The sequence below is a fragment of the Phaethon lepturus genome, unplaced genomic scaffold, assembly GCF_000687285.1.
Source record: "Phaethon lepturus isolate BGI_N335 unplaced genomic scaffold, ASM68728v1 scaffold41854, whole genome shotgun sequence".
NCBI lineage: Eukaryota > Metazoa > Chordata > Aves > Phaethontiformes > Phaethontidae > Phaethon > Phaethon lepturus.
In genome coordinates this window covers 36,788-54,005 of record NW_010534810.1, presented here as the reverse complement: position 1 = coordinate 54,005, position 17,218 = coordinate 36,788, and the positions used below count along the sequence as shown (strand labels likewise).

Below are 17,218 nucleotides of genomic sequence, written 5' to 3'. Positions count from 1 at the left end.
TCCTCCGTCTTTCCCTACCAGTACACAAGGCCACATTACTGTCCAGTGTCTTACACAGCACTGCAAAAGAGAGATGACAGGCAGACATGGGGGTACAGAGAGGGACTAACTTCATCGTGAATGCAAGGTAGCTTCCAATAACAAAACTTTGTAGGAACACATAATCCTTCATTAGCATTTATATCCTCAGTTTCCTAATACAATCAGTGAACACATGGTTCACTGAGAATTATGCTTCAGATACCTTCTCTGTTCATTAAAATTCTGGCTGTGTCCCATTACCTAGCATCTGTATGGCATAATATGTGTATTTCTAACCAAAAATATTTCAGATTTGGATAACATTATTAAGGTCAGAAAATAAACTCACATCCATAAAACAAATATTCCAATCCTATGTGTAATGCTCAGTGACCATTTTTGCTAACTTTTAACTGAACTGTTATTTTAAATTTCTGAGTCAGAAATGCAGGGGAATCATGTTGATATTCCAAAAATGACTGCTAACTTTTTCCTAAATGCTAGACTCTCAGAAAGCAAATGTTTATTTATGAATTAATCCCTCATTGGTGAGATTTTATAAAGCAGTTTGAAAGACATCGATTAAAACAATAAAGGAGATAAGCTGGACCATTGCTTTGTATATAATTACATCAAAATATGACACATCAGAATTCCTATACATGGAAGGTCTCTAACAGTGTGAGGATTTAGGATTATATAAATCACAATGCTCTGTACGACTATTACATGACAGAATAGACCTGCAAAGCTTATTATACTGCATACCCAGATGGTAAACAACAGTTGTCGCTGTACTAAGAATTACATCTCTGTAATCAATAATAGGAAGAAGGAACAGTTGGACAACTTGTTTCCTATTATGTTCACTTAGGCAACGTCTAGATCAATAAAGAGCATTAAGCCTCATACCAACTGTAGACGATGCCTGCTCAACATGCCTATCATATGGTAGTGATGGGTCCAGCTGTACTTCAAAATACTTGTAAATGGATAACAATTCTAATCTAACATTAAAAAGAAGGAATGATTTAAATAGCAGGCAGGTGCAGGACCTCCTTAGCGTATGAGAGAAGACAGACCTATGATGCCAGTTTTAGTATAAGTCAAAGTCAGCTTATTTTATTAACCCAACCCACAATTACATTTCACTACAGCCTATCTGAAGGATGTTACATGTTGTTTATGGAGGAAAGAAAAAAAGCAACCAAGCATGGTATCACTGGCTTACATATAGACTCAGTGATTATGTGGTACAGTAAGCTGTTCGCAAAAATTGAAAACTGAACTTGTGTATTGCTCTAGGCCAATATGGCAATTAATTACAAGTAATTTTTTAGTTCATTGATTTTTTAACTATTTAAACAAACAGTAAATCAACCCATTCAGCTACATTCTCATCTTACTTAAAAATCTATCATGTAAATGTGAAAATTTTAACAAATAACTGTCTTCAGACAGCTAGCTTTAGCTTCCTGTTTTTTAAATTTTCCGTATATTCTATACTTTCATAACGCATCAAATTGAAGCTTTCTCATACCATGATATTAACACAGATAGAATTCCCAGTTTATTCTTAGGCAGTCAATTTCAAGATGACAAAACACATGACAGTGAGCTCTTCTTACCTATTCCAATAAAGACTGCTTCATAGCCATCATCTTTCAAGGTACGGAGCGTCATCCCATCCATTGCAAGGCCTTTATTAAAAATTATCTGGAAGAATTAAAGATTACTTGCTTTTAATGTGATCATGTGAGAACAATTTATATCATGTCCTGCATACAGACATCTCGCAGGATCTTCTAGTGAACAAAGCAAATTATTTTTTTCCCCCCAAGGCAGGCTTAAAAGGCCAGATTGGCTGTGATTTAAGCAAGTGGCCCAAACTAGATATGGGTAAAAGGTACCTTCAGATCATCCTCAGACAGGAGCCACCACAGGCTAGCTTGGTTTCTGCTGTTAGCTAAAAGAGTTAAAGGAAGCTAAACAAACAAACGAAGCCTGTCAATGGAACACAATACTGAAGTAAAACTGAAAATGGTAGTTTCCTACTGCGAGTAAATCGCTGTATTCAGTGCTGACTACAAAAGGTTGTATTCCCATGTGAAGATCAGAATTTAAGAAACATGATGTGGAAGCAAGAACCTCCTTTAGGGAATATGTGCTAAACGCATCACCCAGCACACCAACCAAAAAACAAGCAGATTAGGTTATTGCAGAAACATTAGCGAAAATATGAGCCTCTTAACAGAGAAATAAAAAAAATAAAAGACATGACGCTATTCTGTATTAACAGGGGTTCTGAACAGAAAACTAAGCAATGTTTTCCCGCACAGTATCAGGCACTTGGTAGGCCTCCAATTGCGCAGAATGCAGTGCCAGTCCCGAAGGAAGAATAGTATTGCTTTGTGCTGCACTCTTAAAGCTCACAGCCTTAATTTTGCACTGAGACCACTAGCTAGAACACCTTTATGCCAAAAACCCCTCAGTGAAGCCAATGCTGTTCCTGTGAATTCACAAAACCTGCCTGCAAAAGACTGGGCCAGAGACGGCAGTAAGTCTGAAGAACGTTCTGTGCAAATACAGCGTGCCCTACTTGCTCATAATGAAGCAGACTCCTCTGCGTGGTAAACTAACAAAGGTTTTCAAAATTATAAATGAGATCAGTTTTGATTGAAACTTGCAATTGTTAATTCTAATTTAGACAAGCAACAATGCCCAGAGTGCAGTGATTGGTGTTCCTCTACTGAAAGAAGTCACAGTAATAAAACCACACCTATAATCTATACTTGTTTCAGTTCAACTACTATTTACTTCCAGAAGCAAAAGCTGGAAAAGTTTTGTACAGTAATGTTCCACCAGCAGCCCTGCTTTGAGCAGCGACAGGTTAGGCTACTACAGTTGTTGTAAGAGTGAGACGGGGAAGAGTGTTTGCTGCGTGTTCAGGAAACCAGCTGTAGCAGTCTCCTGCGCAGAGGTCGTGCAATTGAAGGTACACGCACCTTTTGCTCATCTCTCCTAATCCCAAGGCTTTTGAGTGCATAAAGTGTGTGTGATTCCTCTTCTGATATTTTGTACTTCTCAACATGGATATGTATGTTTTTATCTCCATACTTTAGACTCTCTGAACTTGAATGTTTCCCCCCAGTTTTTGTTACATCACTTGTGTATTCACTTTACAAAATGCCATGCTCTATTGTGTAAGCACTATATTTTGTGATCTTAACAGTTTAGTCTTCATGTCATTGTATACCTTGTTTGTTATTGAATCTGCCTATATTCCACTTAACATTCTTTTCCTATTGTGAAAAAAAAGGCATATGTAAAACACAGTGTACAATACTTAAAACACCGACTTTTTTTTGTCTTTGGAGATTTAATATAAATTTTATCAGAGGTGCAAAAGCTGTGTACAGTTGTAATCCTTTCAAGAATACAGACTACATCCTCACTGGCAACAAAATACATTCCATAAATTGCCATTAAATTTTTTTATCCTATTGTGTACATATGTTATGAAAACCTAATGAAGGAATTTAAATGGCAATACTATTTTATGTAAGGATTCATAATACTCCCAGGGCCTAGCTCTATAATCCTTATTCAGCTGACTAATTCTTACTAATTTCAGTAGAATTACTTGGATAAACAGCACTACTGGGCATTTACACAATACAGCACCTTCCACCACAGATTTGAAATGTGTTAAGTAAACACCAGAAAATATTTCCAGCTTGCAGAGGTATAAAGCTAAGGTACTTGGTTAGCCAGCTTGCCAAAGGGTCAACTTGCACACCAATGGCAGAGCGCGGAAGCAAATTTACATTGAGATTCTCTGCCGTGTTTCAAAACCGCAGAAGACTTGCGGGTCATGATGATATGGTGGCTCTATCAGTCCACTCTGGAGACCTCGTCATCGCAGGGAACCCTGGGGAACTGAGTTTTGCAGACAGTTCCCAGGTGCCTATGCCCAGCAGTTTTGTCTAAAATTGTCTCAGTGCTCTGTGTTTAGCCCCATCCCTAACTCAACCTCCATTCTGCCAGTTTTTTCAAGGGCTGCAAACAGATCTTTAGAGTAGAAAGAAAAGACCTGTAGCATTTAAAACCTTATCTTATATCTTACTAGTATTTTTATAAAACCTGGGCAGGATGGTGTTCTTAACTTGGGTCTTGTGACAACAGTCTACCGCTTTTACAATGTAGACCAACACAAAAGACTCCAAGAATAATTTCTTGCTTCACTGAATGCTTTAGTATCATGTTAAAATATATTATCCCTTCTGGTACTCAAAAATTTGATCCAGTGATGCATTCTACATTTGTAACTTCTATTAAAATATGCAGCAGTTGTAAATATTATCTAAATCTTCAGCTCAAGCCCTGAATTAACAATAAAGCAATGTTCCCATTATCTATAAACAACACACATTTGTTTAACAGAATAATGCATAACTATTGCTTTCCAAGAAGTTGAATGACTGTTATTGTTTATAATAGATGATCATGTTAACACTTTGTTTAATTTGATGCATTTTATTAGAAAATTAACTTGGATGCAAGACTGTATGATAAATCATTAAGAAAAAACTCAGAGAGGAGACGAAAGGAGAAGTATCAAATATGAATGTTTTAAGTAATGCCAAACTTGCATGAAAAAAACTTGATTAAAAAAATCAAATCATTCCAATAGCTACATTGAACCCCTAAAGCAATTTAGGAATTTGTTTCTTACAGACAATTAATCACATGCAGGCATGCCAGATGAGAACTATTGATTGCCCTTTTCCAAACTGGTGGCATTCAGACAGGAGACAGACAAATGCCCTGAGCAAGAGGAAGCATCTTCCTGCTTCTGTCTAGCGTAGCTTTTAATTGTTCTTTACTAATGTGCATGACATTTTGCTGTTAATCTTTGGCAGAGTTCTTGTTCTTTTTTCTTTGAGCTATATATAGGCAGGATATATTTTTCTTTACCTTCACTCCAAGATCCTTCATAAGCTCAGCTTCAAAATTTACTACATCATACGGCAATCGGAACTGGGGGATTTCAGACGTACTAAAATAAATAAAAGCACTTGTGAAATACTTCCAGCTATTAGGAAGAAAGGATTTTTTATTTGTTAAAAATTCAATATTTATAACACACCCTAGTTGATTTTGACATATGTGAATGGAAATGTGCTGAAGCTTGACCGTTGTTTTTTTTAAATTGTTAGAGTGACAAAACAGAATTATTCACCCAATGCTAAAAAAATAGGCCAGGAAGACAGTACCTTGAGGCCAATCCTTGTAGGTAACCATTTAAGATATGTTAAGTTTGGGTCCAAAAGAGCTTCGTTTTTTTTAAAAAGTGTTGTATATGCTATTTTGAGCAATGGTATTTAAAGCTGTACCCTCCTCCATTTCTACTTCATACATTTTTTTTTAGATCTTTCAGGACAGACAAAGTCAGTAATATTCTATGAGCTCTTGGTCTTAAGTTTGCTTTTTGACTTCATGTTTACTAGCTGGCACTTTCTTCTCCTGGGTAAGATGAGGAATGACATCTTCAAGTTCCCAGATTCACAGATCTCCTGTATGGGAAAACTGCAGTACCCGCATAGAATCTCAGTTTAGATCTCCTGGTAGAAATTTTTTATCTCCAATGAAATGACATCTACTTATGCCAGTTCAAAATCTCTGCCATAAAACACATTACACAGTGAAGTTCTATTTTAGATATTTTTGTCCAATGAAGATAAAAAAACCTGAATATACACAAAAGTGGAAGTCTATCCCCAGATATTTCTAAACTTCAGTCTAATCTGTTTTCAGATTAATGGATCTATAATTTCCATAACAAAGCACTGGCACAAGAGATTCACTGTGGCTTTCTTTTACGTATTGTTAGTGATAACACCATCTTTAACATCTAACTTTGATAGGCCAGAAGGATTTTATTTATTTTAAGTTGTATCACCTTTAATGATATTGATAAGAAGCTGGTGTTCCTCCTTATCATTTCTAATACTGCCCTTTTTTACCTTCCCTGACCACTGTGCAATGAAAAGTGTTCTAAATATCAGATATAATGAATGTGTCATGACAATACAACTTTCATAGGTCATGCTAAGTAAAAAGGTGTCTGAGGCAGAAACTAATGTATCAATATGAGTCTGCAACAGAGATTCAATAAAGAAATCTCATAAAGAAAGGAAAGTTCCTTTTTCCAAGTAACCTATATATTTGTTGAAGGTCTGTCATTTCCATGAATCTTAGAAGAACCCAGAACAGCACTGGCTGTGTTATGTCACTGTCATTGTTTGTAAACAATTTTTTGTTCTTATTAAACACTTATTTACAGTTTTGTGCTGTGGAGTATACCCACATAAATGTACATATATGTTCATTTGCAAATGTACACAGTTCTGTGGGGACACATGCATGTACATTCATTATGAAAACAAGCATTTTTTTGAAAGTCAGCTGGTACATCAAGAATTTTGATACAATTTCTTTCAGCAGCAGAAGACAGTCTCTGACTCTGCAATGGAGAGACGGAAATGAGGTAGAGGTGCAGGAAGTAAGAGGTGGATGGGAGCAGCATCCCACAAATTCACCTCTTCCTCAAATCCGATCCAGGTTAGAGGTGCTTGGACAGGTGCTTGGTGTTTCTCAGTGATGTCAAATTACTTTTGCTCAAGAGACACCCCTTTGGCCTAGTGAGAGAAATATTTTGGTATGTTATAAACCAGTGGCATAGCTAAGAGCATGAGCAGTGAAGCTTGTTCACCGTCTCTAAGCAAGAGCATGATCTACTCATGCCTACTCTACTACAAAGCATAACTTTTACACAACTGGTGAAATGTAGGAAAACCTGCCCATGAATGTGAAAAATTCAGACATGTTCAGACAACCACAGATTATGTTACGCTTAAATGTCACACCACAGGAACTGCAATCACTAGACACTTTTCTATTGTCGCAATATTATTAACGTTAGCTATGGTTTAACATGCATGTGAAGGAACATCCTAGTTAAAAACACTTTAAAAAGGCAAAGCAAACCAAAATAGGATACAAGCACTGCCCTTCCTAACAGCTGATTCCAAATACAAAATTAATTTGGTCTTGTTAGCTATTTTCAACAGTTTATGAAGCCTTGAAAACGCACCCATCAATAATCTAAACGTGTTAGAAGATGTACTGCAAAGACTTACAAATGCAATAATGGATGATTGCTGCCACAGGCCAGCCTCCCTTCTGTTCCAAGATTAAAATAAAGACAAAAGGAATTAATGCCCTTAAACCAGATGTGAAACTTTCTAAAATGAATGGAAGGAAAATTTGACCTTGATTGCTATGTGTTCTTTAAGACTCAAAAGAAAGAAATACATTTTAAAATGCAGCACTTGACCACTAGGGATACTAGCAGCAAAAACTTAGTGTAAGGCTTTTTGCAGTAGAACAAACAACAGACTAAGCTTTATTTTAAATTCAACTTAAAACGTGACAAACAGATGCAACTTAAGATCACATTGCTTCAAATATGCAAGCACACAGTAAGCAACTGCAGCACTGTATTGTAAGCAATTGCAGAAAGTACTGTACTACATTGCTGAGTCCAACCTGAGTCTAACCTGTCACCAAGTAAAGCTTCATTGGGAGAAACATCTTATTATTTCTTACTACTTTACAGCAACAAAACTGATTTTAAATCTGGTATTTATGAAAACATGTGCTACCCAACAGGTGAATAGGTATTTCATATACTAAATTTGCAATCCTCTATGGCAACCAGTTCAAACCAAACAGCTGTACAGTTAAATGCTTATGTATTAACACCTTGATAATTAGGTAAAATACTTCTGAACCTCACTGGGAAAAATTCAGGTAATCAGTTCTTCTCCCGCATTGATTCTCTATCTTCCAGAGCACTGAGTAAGTATTTGACATTATGGATCAAATATGTTAACAGTGTCAACTCTATTGGTTTCAGTGATGCTGCACAGAGAAATGCAAGCATGTCACCCTTCTTTCTCTCTCTGTTTCTTTTCACTTTTCATTTTGTAAACACTTCAAGTGTGAGTATGTCTTCAACATGTAAAATTTAATTATGATTTTGAATGGGTTGGTATCCACTAGCCAGTTACTGAAATATTTTATCTTATACTTAGAGATTCCAATCAACTTTAAAATATATGACCTGAGCCATTGTTACAGTCGTAAAAATTCATCTTCTAGTGTAGAGGACATGACACCATGCAAATGTCAGAAGTGTTTTCCATACAGGAAAACTGCAAAGGTACCTTCCTTTGTGTATTTGCAATTTGTCAAAGGTTGAGAATCGTTCACTCTTTTTTTCACTCTTTGGTATGGTATGGTTTCACTCTTATGGTATGGTTTACTAAAGCTGCAAGTCCAGGCATACATGATGGATTTATTCACCGTCACCTTTATTTGCATAAAGTAGTTTATGAAAGAATTCTAAATTTAAAATTCTCCATGAAATTAGTATCTGTCTAAAGCATTTTAAACAGCTACTAATTCTTTCACCATATAGGACTACAAGTACTTCATCTCGTTTTAAAAGTTCTGGATAAGGGAAAATAGTTCCTGACAATTTTCTGAAGTGTTCATTTGATAATAACAAATTGCACCCTGGAATATGAAAAGAATATGGGAGATAGCCACCAGATTTTCAGTTAAAGCTTGCCTGTAACTGTACCTATTTTAACTTGAATTATGAATTATTTAAATTAAAAATAAGTTTTCCAAATCTAAAATTTTCTACTCTCTTCCTTTGGTGAAGGTAGAGGGATCATGTATAAATTATGTTTGCACAATATTTTTTGCTATGCTTTCTACAATCATTTGAAATAGTGCTCTGTTGTCATTGTTTTTTACCTTAAGCCACCAACATACTTCTGCTTTTCAAATATGGTGATGTTCGAATAGCCCAATCGAGCCAAAAAGGAAGCACAACTTAAACTTGCAGGTCCTGCACCAAGGAGAGCTATCTTCACATGATAGGCTTCAGGCATATCTTCTAGAGGCGGTAAGGAAGGGTTTCTGATCTGAGGAATATTCATAGCTTTGAACACCTGAAAAGCAATACATTCAACAGGTTATATACTTTACATTCTCTCCTTAAATTTTATTGTGAATAACATGATAGAAGCCTCTGCTAGTACTGTCACCTATTATTGATGTATTATTGTGGATCGCTTCGTAGCATTATAGGGATTCCTAAATGACATATGTGTGCATTTGTGAGGGATGTTGTAGTTGCAGGGTTTGGTCCTTCTGGGGTTCTTTTTGTCTCAAAAATGGCTGAAGTCAGATGTTTCACTACTGTAAGTTTTACAGAGAAGGTGGAACCAGACTACTAGTAACAGAATAGTAATACAAAGTCAGCCAGATGGCAGAGAATCTCTGTAACACCAAAAATTTCCTTATGAACAATGTTCAGATTATTCTTAGTACTAGAAAAGTATTTTTGCGAATAACACAAAGGATTGCAATGCCAACGAAGAGCGTTTGCTTCTTCAAGAGACAGCTTGTGTGATCCTGGATAAATCAATTACGGCTTGACTTTTTAGAGGTGGTAGGTGACCAAGCTTAGGTCGTTTTGAAACTTTTTTAGGAACTGCCTATAATCTTCAGTGATGTATTTTCAAAGGTAACCCATGCTTTAAATGCCTTCTCTTAGATAATTGTAATAGGACTTATTTCATGTTAGTTGCTCATCTATTTCAGATGTTCTCCACTTTTTTATTGTGTGTCCAAAAGTTGTAGGCATACCTGGAAGTTAACACTGTTCTCCCTATGCCTCAATTCTCTCCTGTAAAATGGTGATGATCTGCTCCATTCTGTCTTGACTATTAAAAGTACTTTGGGACAGCCTGTAACCACTATTATGTATTTATACAGAACTCAGGCACAACGGGCTCCTAACCTAGTCGCAATGTCACACAGTTTATTTCAGATTTGCATTAAATCAGTTCTTCACTCAGGCACACAGGTAAGAGGCTAAGGCAGAAATATTCTACATGAACTGAGCTAGACTTCACTGTCCTCTGCATTTACATACATTGTAGGGGAAGGAATGGAGTCTCTATCTTGTATAACCCATAAAAGGAAAGAAGAGACTCACAGCCTTTGCAAGCTACTGAAGATTAGGAGCATGGAAGAGCATAGTTACATCTTCATTTTATTTTAGGCATTAGGGGGAAAATATTTAACCCAAGGAGCATATTTTTATAGCATGAGCAGAATATTATACCCAAGGGATACATGAGTTCACTGCATTGGGATTCTCAGTCACATCACAAACACTTCAAGGCTGCACCTCAAAAACTACCAGAAGACAACATTGTTCCCCATCTATTTCAACGCAGAACTGTCTTCTATAAGTACTAACTAGTCCTTTAAAATACATACGTTGTCATTTGTCTTAATAAATATCATATGTAAGCCATTCAACAAGTTTACCAACAGTTTTTACTTCCCTTAGAACTCAAGAAGCAAAGGTTTTTCAAGTTAAACTTTGGCAATTCCACTCATGAACAGAATTTTTCATTTAAATTTTGAATCAATGTTCATTTCCTTTATGCGCACTTGAGCACTCATGCTAGGTAAACCGATGATTAGTTCCTTCCCCCTCTAAAACTTCTGTGTCAAATTCCCCCAATATTTGTAAATTGACATAGCATTTTAACAAACTGCAAGAAGCAAGAGACAGATAATTGTTTTTAAAAAAGAATCATTTAAACCTGACAATTCATACAATATGAGAAGGTTTAATGTGGTTATTAATGGATTTCACAGGCTGAAAAGCTTATATTGTACTGTGAAACTAGACTGTGATAACCAAAATGCAATAGGATATTGCTAAAATGTCTGCTTTGTTACATTCACACGGAAATGGCTCGAATGATACCAAATTTCCATTAAAGTCTCATGCAGTTGTTTTAGAAGGCTACTCGGTAATACAAATTATGACTTACATATTCAACGTCTATATTGAACACTATGAATATATGCATATGCTTAATAAATTTATCACTGAATTTACTTTATTGTTAACATATTATTTTTATATTTATTATTGAACATTCATACTCATCAACTAAATGTTATACTAAAGTGCCGCACTACTGTAGTGCAGTGTTAAGCTTCAGAAACAAAGCACTCATGCAGGAAATCCTAAGAGTTCAGGCTGAATGGTCAATTTTAATTCTGCCTAGTTGCAAATAGGGTGAAACTGTCTTTATGCAGCACAGCCAGCTTGTGCAACAATATCTTGCCATCTGGAATTCAGTGGCAGTTTTGCATATTAAGGCTGGCAGAGTAACTGTGAAAATAGCAAACTGCTTCAATGCATTTCAAAAGGGTTTCACTCACCTCATGGTTTTTTTTACACTGTAATTCACCTAATTAAATATCACTGAATTCTTCTGTACAAACGCTCTGGTGTGCAGGGATGACTATTTTGCAATAAGCGTTCAACGCCACATCACATGCTACTGTCTTCTCGGATTTTAATTTGCTCAGACTGTGGTCATGATGCAAGTAAAGTTGAATACTGTTGCCTTTCTTGTCCAGCTTCCTTTCAAAAAGATTATTTCACTTTTGTTTGGATGGGGTTTTTCTTTTGTTTTGCAGTGCTCTTTAACCAAGACCCATCAGGAAAACGAGACTCAGTAACAAATTTTAAAGTTGAATCTCTCAGTGGAAAGACTCAACCATCATCCCCATGTCTGCTATTCCTTCTGGCTCTGTCTCATACACAACAAAAAGAGATTAGATAGATTATTAACAGACATTAATAACACTGGGAATTTATTCTTTAACTTTTTACCACATACTATGCAATCATCATTACACTTCACCATCCAGGGCCTATTCAAACTAAACCCACACAGATTCCATCCACTTCTTATGCCTCATGTCCATTAGGATCCATAGAAAGGATATCCCTGTTTACAAAAAAGATTATGGAGACTTTGTCCTCAAGTGAGATACAATTTGTCCAAACTAAAACAGCCAATCTTTTCTGCTAAAGTTCCAACAACTGAAACAAATTCTCTCGATTCAGACATTTATAACATATTACAGGTTCCCTATTTGCACTACTACAACAAGTAAGGGTGAGAGTGCACTTGCTCAATGTTCTCTCCAGTGTGAAATCTTGGGTTTTTTCTCTTCTTCCTTGTAAATCAAACAACTTTTCACTGCAGTGGGGTTGTTTCTTATTCTAAAACATTAAGTATACTCGACAAAGAGCATAATTCCAGGCGCTATATCCAAACACAAGTTTGTATTAAGGTTCCACAATATTTCCCACTTAAGCAAGCTACAATGGTTTCGATTGCTGAGCATCTGATTCAAGTCTAATTTTCCTGGAAAGTTTTAGCCAACTCACTTTAGCTATTTTTCATAATGCAGACAGGGAAAAGCTTATTGTTTTCCTCATGAGAGTAGGACATAAAGAACCGTAATTCTGGTTCTTTTCTCCACCACATGTCTCCACTATTAGCATGTCTTGATGAAAAGATGTGACATTTGGCAGAGAGTGGCAGCTGACTCTGAGAAATGCATTTTGCTAACCTGATGAAAATCATTTTATGGCATAGTAAGCATGATTTAAATAAATCTAAAACATTTTAAACCATTAGAACAGGTTAGAACTGTTATTCAGAAACATTATCTCAATTTTTATATAAATTAAAGTAACTCATTTCAGTCACTTTTGAGTTTTCTTATCAGAATTTTTCTAAGAGGAATATACTGTAGATACCCTTCTCCACCTACTTGCAGAATTCAAATATGGTCAGACAGTTTTACTCTAATTCATCTTTATTTAAAATTGTCTTTCAGTTCTGACAAAGAATGTGTTAAATAAAAAAGTAAATAGACTGAAAGTTTAACCTCAGTGTTAAAATGTAAAAAAGCCTTTGCCTAATTCTATGAAACAAGATAGCATGCTAAAAAGCATTATTTGGTCCTCTCAGAGACCAACACAGAAGGTCACATTTCTTAACTAAAAAGTGCATCTGTTTAATCTCTCATCTTCATCACAAAACCTTCATCAACACAAGAAGGCAGCTGAAATAAAAAAAAAAAAAAAAAAGGAGAAAATGGAAGCAGCAGTGGGAAAATTTAATCTTTTAGTAACATAAGTTTTGACTTCATAACTAAATTCTCTACTCTTGAGGCATAATGCTTGCTTCCATGCTTAAAAGGCTACAGAAATAAGTTTATCAGTTCAGGTTTGCCATTAAATATCCTTCACTAAGATGATGAGATACCAAACAGCTACTGACAGACATTAGCTTTTAGCTGTTATTTATTTTAGTGTGAAACATATTAGTATATACTGAATTGTCACCAGATTTTGCTAGTGCACAGAGAAAAATACAGGCAATGAAATCAGTAACGTTTAGGAACTGATTGTATTAGTTTCACACTTTCCTACTGGTTTCCATGGTTATTTATCTGTAGGCTGGTTTACATTAATATGGGGCAGTTGAATAAAGGAGAAAATATTCTGCGCAGCTTTTAATAGTAAGTGAAGCAAACTGCATGCTCAGTAATCTTCTTGAAGTTGTCAAATTACATGATCACACGATTAATTTCATTTAATTGCAGTGGATAGCACAGGAAGTGTTTTTTTCACAAACGTAAGCCAGTTATGAAAACTTGTTGATCTTCCTTCCACAAGTGAACACCTACAGTTGTAATACTGCAAACTTCTATTTAAGTAGGTGAGTGTTGGCAAAACTAGGGCCTAAAGCCATAATCTCATTAAAGATTTTTCAAAGCTACATAACAACTATATTTTAATATCATCCCAGTCTAAAGAAAACCCATGGATCTAGGACATTGCAGATTCCATCCCTCAACATTTCATGAATCCCACCACTAAAAAGGACACAGCAACATTCATGTAAATGCCTTAGAAAAAACAAAGAATGTTTAATGACTGTAAAACATGCTGTAGACGAAGTTCATATAACTTGTCCAAATAATAGAATCACAGAATCATAGAACAGTTTGGGTTGGAAGGGACCTTTAATGGTCATCTAGCCCAACCCCCCTGCAGTGAGCAGGGACATCTTCAACTAGTTCAGGTTGCTCAGAGCCCCGTCCAGCCTGACCTCTAATGTTTCCAGGGATGGGGCATATACCACCTCTCTGGGCAACATGTGCCAGTGTTTCACCACCCTCATTGTGAAAAAGTTCTTCCTGATATCTAGTTGAAATCTGCCCTCTTTTAGTTTAAAACCTTTACCCCTTGTTCTATCGCAACAGGACCTGCTAAAAAGTCTGTCCCCATCTTTCTTACAGGCCTCCTTTAAGTACTGGAAGGCTGCAGTAAGGTGTCCCCAGAGTCTTTCTCCTCCCCAGGCTGAACAACCCCAACTCTCTCAGCCTGTCCTCATCGGAGAGGTGTTCCAGCCCTCTGATCATTTTTGTGGCTCTCTTCTGCACCCTCTCCAGCAGGTCCATGTCTTTCCCGTGCTCAGGGCTCCAGAGCTGGATGCAGGGGTCTCACCAGAGCAGAGCAGAGGGACAGAATCCCCTCCCTCGCCCTGCTGGCCACGCTGCTTTGGATGCAGCCCAGGACACAGTTGGCCTTCTGGGCTGTGAGCGCACATTGCTGGCTCATGTCCAGCTTTTCATCCACCAGTACCCCCAAGTCCTTCTCAGCAGGGCTGCTCTCCATCCCTTCATCCCCCAGCCTGTACTGATACCGGGGGTTGCCCTAAGCCAGATGCAGAACCCTGCCCTTGGCCTTGCTGAACCTCATGAGGTTCACATGGGCCCATTCCTGGAGCTTGTCCAGGTCCCTCTGGATGGCGTCCCATCCCTCAGATGTGTCAACTGCACCAGTTTGGTGTCATCTGCAAATTTGCTGAGGGTGGTCTCTTGTCTCCCTTTCCTGATTTCTTACACTTGGGAATCGAGAGCTCTTGCACTCTATAGAAAGCATCTTTGAAGATCTGCCAGCTCCTGGTCCCTTGTCCCTGAGGGCAGTTTCCCAGGGGGTCCTAATCACTAACTCCTGTCTTAGCTCCCCAGAATAATCTTCCTCTGCTGATGCAGCACACCCATCCGAGCTGGCGACAGTGAGGGGAGCAGGCAGACATCCCAAGGCAATCCAACTGCAGAAGCTGCAGCTCCACAACAACCACCTTGTCCCCCCACCTATGTTAAGACTGATCGGAGCTGTGAATATGCAACTAAAAGAGGGACCCTGAGCCCGAGGGTGCAACGTGCCCCTCCATGGTAATCCCTCATGGTCAGCCATTGTTTCCTTGCCCATGGTGGGCTGGGGGAGAAGGGAGGTTCAGCACTCAAAGTGGGACTTTCACCACAGCCCACCTCCCAGACCAGGTGCTCTGCTGAGATGCCACTAAGTTAACAGCAGGTAAACTCATACAATGCATCTTTTAGAAAAAAAAAAAACATACCAAGTTTCCTTTTCCAATTTATTTCTGCTGCAACAGCAGGCAGAATATATCTCCAGAGAGCAACAAATCACCAGAACTGTAGCTGGCACAAGAGGCGCAGTACTAAATGATCTAGTATTTAGATCCAGTATGCAGCGATTAAAAGAATACATTTTCTATTTAGCTTGTGCTGCTCCATTCAGAATGATTAACTAGAAACACAGGAGAACCTTTAGATTCAGTAATGCCTATCCAGAAACGTAAGATTTTGAGGGCTTCTTACTAATACTACAACAATGTAATAGACCATGCTTCTTTTTTACTGCAAGCTTACAAACTTGTACTTGAGTAACCAGTAATTTTAGTTTATTTTGTGGGACTGACAGTCACATAGCTTATGTTTGTATGTATTGTCACTCCAATCTCAGTATATTTTGAGTGAACTTGTGTTCCAAAAACAGAGATGTTTCCTGTCTCTAAAATACTTGGGCAAAGGAGAGAGATAAAGACATTAATATAATTTTGACCTGTGCAGTAGCAGGTGTAACCTGCACTTGACACTCATCATTTATAATAGTGAGCTTTTACTCCATGTTCTTCTCTAGATGCAACAGTTACCGTGGTAACTGCATCCCAGTATACACATTCTACATCACAAACGGTCATTTCATTTCCTCCCATTTGAAAATTTAATTGTCAAAACCCACATTTTTTTCAGACTGCATTACAATTTACTTTGAGAATGAGCCTAACAGTTACAAAACTATATGGAAGCGTAGAAGGATAACGCAGGAGGTGTGAGGTGCCATTTTTTTGATCTACCATATGCAAGACAAATATTTTACAATTAGGGAGTTTTATCTGCAGTATGAACAGATGATCAGTCATTGTTCAGAAGCACAAAGGGGCATACATCATAGCCATATATTTTCCATTTTAAACCCACATTCCTGTTTTACTGCTATTTTATCTTTTATCTCAGCTAGCAGTTGTGCCTTTTTATTATCACTCACTCTCATAATGCATCAAGTGTATGATCCTCAGACTAATTCCAAGGAAAAAAAGTCTAAAACTGGCTTTATGCACAATGGAGTTTCCAGTAAATACACCCCTGTGGGACAAACTGTTACACAGTGCGTGAGAATTACCATGCAGCTCTCATTAAGACTAACACACGTTGCATGCCTAAATTACACTATTTGCTAAGTTACTCGTATAGGTAAAGCTGTGAACACGCTTTGCTTGCTGGGCCAGTTTTTTTATGAACAGTAGTACCTTATGATTTTCTTCAGTATTTCAATCTATATTTTCATAATAATTGTTACTTGGAAGCACTCAGACCATTTTTTTTTTTCAACTATACATACTTTCATAGCAAAATTTAACTGAATGAAAGCTGGAAAAAGAAGTGTTAATTACAAAAGCGACTGCCTGCTATTACTAATTATGAGTACTACAATACATACAAATACTTTGTTAAATAGCAGTAAATCTAAAGGTTATTATCAACTAATGTTAATGTTTTAGGGTACTATAAAAATATTAAGGATAATAAAATATACTGAAATGTTATTTTTGTTAGAGTGCTAAATAAAACTGTATAATAATTTTATTTTGTTAGAACTCTTAACAATAATATCATTTTAAACAAACTTGAAACACTAGGAGCAAAGCCATTCTGAGCTATTCATCCTCTCTGCAGTTTTCATATCAATCATTGTGCTAGCACTGAGCATTTTTAATAGATTTTCTAAAGA

At 37.0% G+C, this 17,218-nt stretch overlaps 1 protein-coding gene across 1 annotated transcript in view; it reads right to left on the bottom strand.

Annotated features, from left to right (window-relative positions):
* The window catches only part of LOC104619664 (dihydropyrimidine dehydrogenase [NADP(+)]-like), a gene marked incomplete at its 5' end in the record, with an annotated part of 86,032 nt that overhangs the window by 43,077 nt on the left and 25,737 nt on the right, over window positions 1-17,218 (bottom strand). The window contains 3 exons of the mRNA XM_010285616.1: window positions 1,650-1,737; window positions 4,999-5,080; window positions 8,911-9,107. Coding sequence (XP_010283918.1) covers window positions 1,650-1,737; window positions 4,999-5,080; window positions 8,911-9,107 — 367 coding nt within the window. The remainder of the gene's footprint in view (window positions 1-1,649; window positions 1,738-4,998; window positions 5,081-8,910; window positions 9,108-17,218) is intronic.